We start from the raw sequence: 11,922 nt of genomic DNA on the forward strand, positions 1-11,922 counted from the left end.
TGTTCTTCTGGCAGTCCATGCTATATTCAATATTCTTCACCAATGCCATAATTCAAAGACATCAATTCCTCTTCAGTCTTCCTTATTCATTGTCCAGGTTTTGCATGCATAAGAGATGACTGAAAATATCATGGCTGGGGTCAGGTGCACCTTGGTCCTCAAGGTGACATCCTTGCTTTTCAAAACTTTAAAGAGGTCCGTTGCAGCAAATTTGCCCAGTGCTATATGTCATTTGATTTCTTGACTGTTGCTTCCATGAGAGTGATTGTGGATCCGAGTAAAATGAAATCGTTGACAACTCTAACATATTAGTCTTATTAATATCTGCAATACTAGTCTTTCCCTAAAAGAAATATATACTACTTAGATATTATCTTTCCTAGGTTTTTCTCCCTTCTCCTTCACTGTTAATGTCTAAGATATTACGAGTTCTACTTTCACAAACTCCTCGTACTTATCAGTTCTGTTTTGTCACCTATGCCAACACCCATACCCAGGCCGACTCAACCAGTCTTCAGGTCATTTGCATGCATGTTGAGACAGTCTCTCCCTTCCAACCCATTTTTGCACCATTACCATCTTCTCAAAGCAGATTTTTCTGTGTTATTTGTATGTGTGTGTGTGTGTGAGAGAGAGAGAGAGAGAGATGAGTTCTAGTTAATAAAGAAAGAAATGGATATACACAGAATCATGAAACACAAGTGCTGCAGGAAAAAAATAAAACCTTTAGTAAAATGGATTAAGAACCCAAACCCTAGCCAATAAGTACACAATTTTCAGGGAAGATATTAAAGATATGTGACATTCAGTATATCATGGGTACTGACCAAATAAATGGAAGCAATGAATGCAAAATTAGAATGGTTACACTGGTTATACCAGCTGAACCTTGGCCCTAACTTTTCTCTAAGGAAGTTGCAGAAATAGAAATCAATAGCAAGTCTGACATAAAGATGCACACACTTATCAGAAGTAATAAAATATGTTTATTTGGAAATAATCACAACATGAACCACAGAAAAAAGAAAGCAGTCTTTACACTTGGACTATGACTGAAATGACATCTTCTGCCTTCCAGAAAGATCATGGAGAACTCAGGTTCCCTTAACAACTGCACTTTTAAAAAGATAAGCAGTTTTCTGCAGGCTCTGACTACCCTCTATTGGATGGGATTTGATGAGATCGTGAGACCTGGAAACTGAAATGGCCTTGGAATGGCCATTTTAGGGGAAAAGATGCCCTGCAGTGATGCTCTAGCAGGAGGAAGAGTAGCATCTTCTGTAGTAGGACGGCCAGTAGCCATAGCAGCCTGAGCCACATCCACAGCCATAGCGGGAGCCATAGCCACAGCTGTAGCGGGGGCCATGTCCACAGCCATATCCACAGCCGTAGCCAGAGACATAGCAGGAGCCATAGCCACAGCTGTAGCGGGGGCCATGTCCACAGCCATATCCACAGCCGTAGCCAGAGACATAGCGGGAGCCATAGCCACAGCCATAGCCACAGCGGCCATAGTAGTTGTTGCAACACATGGTGTCAAGAGGCGAAGTTGCAGTTGAGGTGGAGGAGGATGAGTCTAAGTCTGAATGTCATCTGCTCTTCCAGGGCCTTTATATACCACCAGAAAGGGTGGGGCACACTTAACGCAGACTCTGTGTCCTCATTATTTCAGCAATTTTCATTTTTAAAATGCTCATCATACCAAGGACAACAATATTTCCAGGTGGTTATGTCCAGGATTTGATGCTAGCCAATCAAGACAGTTGTAAGAAAACAGACGTAACCCACACATTGAACAAGTATGTGTTGTGGAATATAATCAAAATCTAATTTAGATTCTCTCCTCAGAGGCAGGAGCTCTCCTGCACTTCCAGGTACACAGACTTGAGCAGTGGGAGATGGCCCAGCACCTCCTATCTCAGCTTCAGCAGGAAACCCCCTGGTCAGAAGGTAAGAGGCAAACAGTAGCTGCATACAGTGAGGCAGTCTCAGGTTACACCTGCAAAAACTAGATGGAGCCTGTGCAAAATGGTCACAGCAATGGTGGCAGAGGAGTGAGGCAAAGAAGATCTGAAATGGTGCAAAAGAGGGGCCTGATCCAATATGTCAGAATAAAAGCAACCGTGATTTTGTCCAATGTACATAGTAATATACTCCATCCAAGGTTTCATAGCATAAAACTTTTTCATATGTTATTGTCTTTTTGAAACACCCTGCCTGCTTACCTCACCAAATATTCACGTGATAATGTCCCACTGATGCTTCAAAACTCAGCTCAGGCTATACCTCCTGCCATGGATTGAATTAGGTCCCCTAAAAAAATCTGTGTATCAATTTGGCTAGGCCATGATTCCCAGTATTGTGTGGTTGCCTTCCATTTTGTGATTGTAATTTTATGTTAAAGAGGATTAGGGTGGGATTGTGACCTCAGTAAGGGTGTTACGATCAAAAAGATTGGCAGTTTGAACCCACCAGCAAGAGAGAAGACCTGGCGATCTAATTCCATAAAGATTATAGCCTAGAAAGCCTTACGAGGCAGCTCTACTCTGTCATATGGGATCACTATGAATCAACCCAATGGCACACAATGACGACATTGTAAAAGAAAAATAATAAAAATAATAAAAAGGAATATTTATATCCTCCTTTATATTTATTGCTTCATTTGTTTCTTACAAAAACAATGTAAAGTCAGAAGTTTTGATATTTGTCATCACTCACATGAGAAAGCAGAAGCCAGGGTAGTTAAGTAACTTGCATAAGAACAGTCAGCTGGTAATCGGTAGAGCCGAATTGGTTCAACTGCTACTATAACATGAAAGCTAGGGGAAGCCCCAGGAATCATTTTTTACTTCGGTTTTTCAAATGAAAAACAAACCCTTCATCTGACTAAAATTACCAGTATTTTTTGACGTCTGCCTCACACTTCCGTCATCTGGATCTTCTTTCATCGTGACTGCCACAGTCCTAACCAAATCATGGCACACACAGCAAGGTGGGAACTCTTACCACCTCCCAGACCTCTTCCATAAACCAAACAAACAAACAAAATGAAACCCGTTGCCATGGAGTCAATTCCAACTCATCAAGTCAATTCCAACTCATAGCGACTCTATAGGACAGAGTAGAACTGCCCCATAGAGTTTCCAAGGAGCGCCTGAAGGATTCAAAATGCCGGCCATCTGGTTAGCAGCCACAGCGCTTAACGACTAGGCCACCAGGGTTTCCAACCTCTTAATTCTCCTTAAATACTTCATAGTATTACTACAGCTATTCCTGTCATGGCACTGCATTCTCTATCTACTGAGGGTGCAATCTTCTTAGCACCCTGCAAGTTATGTTTAAACATCGCAGCAACTTAAGAGAAACGATGCTAACTCTTTTAGGTATCTCAAATTTTAGTCTATATATAAAAAAAAAAGTACCTCAGATTGCAACTTTATATTAAAGTAAAACCTCAGTCGTATTGAGGAACTTCCCTTTTATTCATATCTTGAGGGTTTTCATCAAGAAAGTACTTTTGATTTTATCAAATGCCTTTTCTGCATCAATAGAAATGATCGTGTGGTTCTTTTCCTTTGTTCTATTGATGTGGTGTATTACATTGATCCATTTTTCTGATGTTGAATCATCCTTCTGCTTGTGTACAACCAAATACCTCATGGGATTTTTCTCTTGGTTTGGAGGTTTAGGGTCATGGTGTCATAAGACTTCCCAGTTAATTGGCCTAATATCATTTTTAGTCAGTCCTTCTGTTCTACCTCCTAGTTTGTTCCATAATGCCTGGGGTCTTAATAGCTTTTAAGATGACATCCGATGTACAATAATTGGTCTTTATTTGCCTGGAGTAACAGAGGAAGAAGGAGAGTCAGGAACAAGAGGAGGAAATGGAATGTGTGGCTAATTCCCTCCATAACTAACTGCCTCCTTTGTCATGAGACTGGAAGAACTGGATGGTGCCTCGCTACAATTATTGAACTTTTTAATCAAAGTTTCTATAGAAGAATAGTGATCAAAAGGGGGAAAACTGTAGAAAAAAATTTCCATTCTTATTGAAGCTAAACTTTCTAGAGCCATAGGAACTGGGTGAACCCTTGAAACTATTGCCCTGAGATAATCTTTAAATCCTAAATCTTAAACAAAAGCTATCTCCTGAAAGCTTTAAACCAAACAATAGCTTAATTAAAAATGAATGGTTACCTTGAGCACTGCGCTCTTAAAGAACTATCTTTATGAACTCAGATTCACAACGACAACTCAAAAGTTTAGAGAAGAAACTTAGGGGCAATGAGCTCATGTTAATGGTGGAAGAATAACTTGGAAAAGGAGGGTGAGAATGGTTGCACAACTTGGAGACTGTAATCCATGTCACTGAATTGTACAAGTAGAAATTGTTGAATCAATGTATGTTTTTTTTTTCTGGGTTTACTGTATTTCCAACAACAAGAAAAAATATTTTTTTAAGATGAATTTGAAACAAAGGGAAAAAGAAGTAAAACCTCAGCCTTTGAATTATGAGTCTCAGTTTTTTTCACTAAAAAGTACTCAACATGACCTCCATTCCTCCAAGCTCACTGATGCTTTCCACATTTCACCTTCTACCTGCCTTCTCCCCAAAGCAGTTTTAGCTGGCAAAATATACTCACACTGGTTCCACTGATTACTTTTCTGGACAGCGACTTAACTGTTTCTAGTCTTTCTTTGCAACTGGCATATTTTTATTACCAGATCTCAATTCAACTGTCTCAATTTGAGAAATTCTCCCCGACTTCCATCTCTAATTCTTTAACCCTTAGCTCCCTCCCACTGTGCTGTTTTATGCCCTCCACAGCAATCTTCTCTACCTGAATTTGTCTTAACTAGTTTTTCATCTTTTTGCTTGTTTGTTTGTTTTTAATCTCTATGTACTAGAGTGTAAACACTCTGAGCAGAGGTAAATTGCCTACAGTTTTATTTTTCTACTATGTCCTCAGTGTCTAGAATGGCGCCTATTCAAAATATTTTAAAAATTATTTGTTGAATATATAAATTAAATCAACTTCCTCAAAATATGTGAACAAATACATCTACGCTTCTATCACATTCAGATGGTATGACGTAGGTATCTCCTCTACCTTACCCTTTCCTCAGTGTTTTACTTCTCATAATTAGCACTCAAGTTCTCAAGGCTGATTTTACTCTCTGCATAACCATGGATGAGCTTTTCAATTCCATTATTCCTTCAAATATTCTGATCCATCTCTTCCCCTTAACATATTTGTCCTAACCTCCTGAATAGGTTTCATTTATCATCTTCACCCCCTTCCACTCCATTCTGGACACATGTCATTCCCAAAGCACAGTTCTGAAATACCGTATGATTTGTGCTTAGGTGTATATGTACTTTAACGTGTGGTATATGAGAAATACGTGGAGCAGGGATTGCTTATAGAATAAGTATAAGCAAAACACATATATCAAAGAAGAAACTAAGATTCAGTCAACTTATTGTTGGCCCAGTTTACAACAGAGGCCAGAACATCTCAAGAAAGGAGTAATTCATAAGGGACTACACAGAGATTTGCTAGAAAAAAAAGAACCATTTTTATTGAGAATAAATGATTTTCCCAACTAAGTTGGAATCAGTGCATCCATAACAAAGAATCAGAGATTAAGGGAGTACAGGCTAACATTTGGAAAATTCAGATGATATCATGGAGCCTTTCAACACAAAGATGCCATTCTAAGTAATGGGTACTTGGAGATCAACACCTTTGTCAAACAAGTAATTTCTTGAATATAGATATCTTGGTATAGAGGCTCTTGAATCAGAATTATTCTTAGAAGTTTCATTTCAGAAGCAAGTAGTGCTCAAATAGTGATGTTCTAGCAGCAAAAAGAATACCATCTTCTGTAGCAAAGTGGTCGGTAGCCACAGCAGCCATAGCCATAGCGGGAACCATAGCCGCAGCCATAGAGGGAGCCATAACCACAGCCATAGAGGGAGCCATAGCCACAGCCACCATAGTAGTTGTAACACATGGTGTCAAGAGGTAAAGTTTCAGCTGAGGTGTAGAAGGATGAGTCTGAAGTCTGCATGTCATCTGCTCTTCCAGGACCTTTATACACTGTCAGAAAGGGGTGAGGCACACTTAAGGCAGACTCTGTGGCCTCATTACTCCAGCAATTTTCATTTTTACAAAGCTCACCATACCAAGGACAACAATATTTCTAGGTGGTTATGTTTAAGATTTGGCTCTAGCCAATCAGAACTGTTGTAAGGAAATGATGTATGCTTTTTACAATTAGAACAAGTCCTTCATGTGGAATGTAATCAAAACCTAATTTAGGAGGAGGTGGAGCCAAGATGGCGGACTAGGCAGACGCTAACTCGGATCCCTCTTACAACAAAGACACGGAAACACAAGTGAATCGATCACATACATAACAATCTACGAACCCTGAACAACAAACACAGATTTAGAGACGGAGAACGAACTAATACGGGGAAGCAGCGATTGTTTTCAGAGCCTGGAGCCAGCGTACCACTCAGGTACGGCACAAGCACAGAGAGCTGCTCCACCCCCCTGAACTAACCCCCCGGGAGGGGGACCAGCCGGTTCCGTGGGCGGCGTGGGATGCAGCCGGTAGGAGAAGTCTCCAGAAGGCAGTGACTGGTCTTGGAACGGGGAGAGCAGCGTCCCACCCGGGGAACGTCCAGCTGGGATTTGGACTGAACGCAGGTACAGCATAAACACGGAGAGCTGCTCCACCCCCCTGAACTAACCCCTGGAGGGGGCCCAGTTGGGTCGCGCAGGCAGCGTGGGACACAGCCGGTAGGAGAAGTCCCCGGGAGGCAGCGACTGGTATTGGAGTGGGGAGAACAGTGTCCCAGCTGGGACACTCGGTCACGGCACAAGCGTGGGGAGCAGCTCCACCCACCTGAACTAACCCCGGGAGGCGGCCCAACTGGTTCGCTGAGGCGGCACGGAAACGCAGCTAGAGGGACGAGAAGTCCCTGGGAGGCAGCGACTGATTTTGGAGTCGAGAGTGCACCGTCCCAGCAGGGGAGCCTTGACGCTGGGCGTGGGGCTGGAAGCGGAGGATCTGACCTTGACTCCAGCGGGCCAGACCCCCCGGGGGCAATCTCCACACAGCCAGCACACATAGGCGACGCGCCCCGTGGAAATCTCAGATATAATAGTCATTCCAAGCAAGACAAGCAACTCTGGCTATATTCTGAGGTGCTACTCTCCTATCTCTCTGTTCCCTCCCCCACCCTCCCCAGGTGGCTTCATTAACATCGGAATAGCCTGAGCCAGAGGGGGAACTCTGATAGGGATCTGATTGCATTTTGTTTTTTAGCGGATTTTCTGGAAAAACTAGTTTCCCAGTGATGGCTCGGAGACAACAATCCATATCAAACCACTTAAAGAAGCAGACCATGACAGCTTCTCCAACCCCCCAAACAAAAGAATCAAAATCTTTCCCAAATGAAGATACAATCCTGGAATTTTCAGATACAGAATATAAAAAACTAATTTACAGAATGCTTCAAGACATCACAAATGAAATAAGGCGAACTGCAGAAAAAGCCAAGGAGCACACTGATAAAAACTGTTGAAGAACTCAAAAAGATTATTCAAGAACATAGTGGAAAACTTAATAAGTTGCAAGAATCCATAGAGAGACAGCATGTAGAAATCCAAAAGATTAACAATAAAATTACAGAATTAGACAATGCAATAGGAAGTCAGAGGAGCAGACTCGAGCAATTAGAATGCAGACTGGGACATCTGGAGGACCAGGGAATCAACACCAACATAGCTGAAAAAAAATCAGATAAAAGAATTTAAAAAAATGAAGAAACCCTAAGAATCATGTGGGACTCTATCAAGAAGGATAACCTGTGAGCGATTGGAGTCCCAGAACAGGAAGGGGGGACAGACAACACAGAGAAAATAGTTGAAGAACTCCTGACAGAAAACTTCCCTGACATCATGAAAGACGAAAGGATATCTATCCAAGATGCTCATCGAACCCCATTTAAGATTGATCCAAAAAGAAAAACACCAAGACATATTATCATCAAACTTGCCAAAACCAAAGATAAACAGAAAATTTTAAAAGCAGCCAGGGAGAAAAGAAAGGTTTCCTTCAAGGGAGAATCAATAAGAATAAGTTCAGACTACGCAGCAGAAACCATGCAGGCAAGAAGGAAATGGGACGACATATACAGAACACTGAAGGAGAAAAACTGCCAGCCAAGGATCATATATCCAGGAAACTCTCTCTGAAATATGAAGGCGAAATTAAGATATTTACAGATAAACACAAGTTTAGAGAATTTGCAAAAACCAAACCAAAGCTACAAGAAATACTAAAGGATATTGTTTGGTCAGAGAACCAATAATATCAGATAACAGCACAACACAAGGTCACAAAACAGAACGTCCTGATATCAACTCAAATAGGGAAATCACAAAAACAAACAAATTAAGATTAATTAAAAAAAAATACACATAACAGGGAATCATGGAAGTCAATAGGTAAAAGATCACAATAATCAAAAAGAGGGACTAAATACAGGAGGCATTGAACTGCCATATGGAGAGTGATACAAGGTGATATAGAACAATACAAGTTAGGTTTTTACTTAGAAAAATAGTGGTAAATAATAAGGTAACCACAAAAAGGTATAACAACTCTATAACTCAGGATAAAAGCCAAGAAAAACGTAACGACTCAACTAACATAAAGTCAAACACTATGAAAATGAGGATCTCACAATTTACTAAGAAAAACGCCTCAGCACAAAAAAGTATGTGGAAAAATGAAATTGTCAACAACACACATAAAAGGCATCAAAATGACAGCACTAAAAACTTATTTATTTATAATTACCCTGAATGTAAATGGACTAAATGCACCAATAAAGAGACAGAGAGTCACAGACTGGATAAAGAAACACGATCCATCTATATGCTGCCTACAAGAGACACACCTTAGACTTAGAGACACAAACAAACTAAAACTCAAAAGATGGAAAAAAATATATCAAGCAAACAATAAGCAAAAAAGAAGAGGAGTAGCAATATTAATTTCTGACAAAATAGACTTTAGACTTAAATCCACCACAAAGGATAAAGAAGGACACTATATAATGATAAAAGGGACAATTGATCAGGAAGACATAACCATATTAAATACTTATGCACCCAATGACAGGGCTGCAAGATACATAAATCAAATTTTAACAGAATTGAAAAGTGAGATAGATACCTCCACAATTATAGTAGGAGACTTCAACACACCACTTTCGGAGAAGGACAGGACATCCAGTAAGAAGCTCAATAGAGACACAGAAGATCTAATTACAATAATCAACCAACTTGACCTCATTGACTTATACAGAACTCTCCACCCAACTGCTGCAAAATATACTTTTTTTTCTAGCACACATGGAACATTCTCTAGAATAGACCACATATTAGGTCATAAAACAAACCTTTGCAGAGTCCAAAACATCGAAATATTACAAAGCATCTTCTCAGACCACAAGGCAATAAAACTAGAGATCAATAACAGAAAAACTAGGGAAAAGAAATCAAATACTTGGAAACTGAACAATACCCTCCTGAAAAAAGACTGGGTTATAGAAGACATCAAGGAGGGAATAAGGAAATTCTTAGAAAGCAATGAGAATGAAAATACTTCCTATCAAAACCTCTGGGACACAGCAAAAGCAGTGCTCAGAGGCCAATTTATATCGATAAATGCACACATACAAAAAGAAGAAAGAGCCAAAATCAGAGAACTGTCCCTACAACTTGAACAAATAGAAAGTGAGCAACAAAAGAATCCATCAGGCACCAGAAGAAAACAAATAATAAAAATTAGAGCTGAACTAAATGAATTAGAGAACAGAAAAACAATTGAAAGAATTAACAAAGCCAAAAGCTGGTTCTTTGAAAAAATTAACAAAATTGATAAACCATTGGCTAGACTGACTAAAGAAATACAGGAAAGGAAACAAATAACCCGAATAAGAAACGAGAAGGACCACATCACAACAGAACCAAATGAAATTAAAAGAATCATTTCAGATTATTATGAAAAATTGTACTCTAACAAATTTGAAAACCTAGAAGAAATGGATGAATTCCTGGAAAAACACTACCTACCTAAACTAACACATTCAGAAGTAGAACAACTAAATAGTCCCATAACAAAAAAAGAGATTGAAACGGTAATCAAAAAACTCCCAACAAAAAAAAGCCCTGGCCCGGACGGCTTCACTGCAGAGTTCTACCAAACATTCAGAGAATAGTTAACACCACTACTTCTGAAGGTATTCCAAAGCATAGAAAATGACGGAATACTACCCAACTCATTCTATGAAGCCACCATCTCCCTGATACCAAAACCAGGTAAAGACATTACAAAAAAAGAAAATTATAGACATATATCCCTCATGAACATAGATGCAAAAATCCTCAACAAAATTCTAGCCAATAGAATCCAACAACACATCAAAAAAATAATTCACCATGATCAAGTGGGATTTATACCAGGTATGCAAGGCTGGTTTAATATCAGAAAAACCATTAATGTAATCCATCACATAAATAAAACAAAAGACAAAAACCACATGATCTTATCAATTGATGCAGAAAAGGCATTTGACAAACTCCAACAGCCATTTATGATAAAAACTCTTACCAAAATAGGAATTGAAGGAAAATTCCTCAACATAATAAAGGGCATCTATGCAAAGCCAACAGCCAATATCACTCTCAATGGAGAGAACCTGAAAGCATTTCCCTTGAGAACGGGAACCAGACAAGGATGCCCTTTATCACCGCTCTTATTCAACATCATTCTGGAAGTCCTAGCCAGGGCAATTAGGCTAGACAAAGAAATAAAAGGTATCCGGATTGGCAAGGAGGAAGTAAAGTTATCACTATTTGCAGATGACATGATTATATACACAGAAAACCCTAAGGAATCCTCCAGAAAACTACTGAAACTAATAGAAGAGTTTGGCAGAGTCTCAGGTTATAAAATAAACATACAAAAATCACTTGGATTCCTCTACATCAACAAAAAGAACACCAAAGAGGAAATAACCAAATCAATACCATTCACAGTAGCCCCCAAGAAGATAAGATACTTAGGAATAAATCTTACCAAAGATGTAAAAGACCTATACAAAGAAAACTACAAAGCTCTACTACAAGAAATTCAAAAGGACATACTTAAGTGGAAAAACATACCTTGCTCATGGATAGGAAGACTTAACATAGTAAAAATGTCTATTCTACCAAAAGCCATCTATACATTTAACGCACTTCCGATCCAAATTCCAATGTCATATTTTAAGGGGATAGAGAAACAAATCACCAATTTCATATGGAAGGGAAAGAAGCCCCGGATAAGCAAAGCACTACTGAAAAAGAAGAAGAAAGTGGGAGGCCTCACTTTACCTGATTTCAGAACCTATTATACAGCCACAGTAGTCAAAACAGCCTGGTACTGGTACAACAACAGGCACATAGACCAATGGAACAGAATTGAGAACCCAGACATAGATCCATCCACGTATGAGCAGCTGATATTTGACAAAGGACCAGTGTCAATTAATTGGGGAAAAGAAAGCCTTTTTAACAAATGGTGCTGGCATAACTGGATATTCATTTGCAAAAAAATGAAACAAGACCCATACCTTACACCATGCACAAAAACTAACTCCAAGTGGATCAAAGACCTAAACATAAAGACTAAAACGATAAAGATCATGGAAGAAAAAATTGGGACAACCCTAGGAGCCCTAATACAAGGCATAAACAGAATACAAAACATTACCAAAAATGATGAAGAGAAACCCGATAACTGGGAGCTCCTAAAAATGAAACACCTATGCTCATCTAAAGACTTCACCAA

The 11,922-nt window shown here is 39.5% G+C and overlaps 1 protein-coding gene across 1 annotated transcript; it reads right to left on the reverse strand.

Moving 5' to 3' along the window:
- Positions 1-5,865: 5,865 nt before the first annotated feature.
- Positions 5,866-6,021, reverse strand: LOC111750693 (keratin-associated protein 21-1-like). Its single transcript, XM_023548212.1, has one exon. It carries the CDS (start codon positions 6,019-6,021, stop codon positions 5,866-5,868), a length of 156 nt encoding a protein of 51 aa, XP_023403980.1.
- Between the last annotated feature and the right edge of the window lie 5,901 nt (positions 6,022-11,922).

Source organism: Loxodonta africana, chromosome 20, assembly GCF_030014295.1.
Source record: "Loxodonta africana isolate mLoxAfr1 chromosome 20, mLoxAfr1.hap2, whole genome shotgun sequence".
In the NCBI taxonomy this organism is placed as follows: domain Eukaryota; kingdom Metazoa; phylum Chordata; class Mammalia; order Proboscidea; family Elephantidae; genus Loxodonta; species Loxodonta africana.

Bases quoted from the DNA above. Each gene is read 5' to 3' on its own strand.
- LOC111750693 (XM_023548212.1), bottom strand. From the start codon at position 6,021: ATGTGTTACAACTACTATGGTGGCTGTGGCTATGGCTCCCTCTATGGC.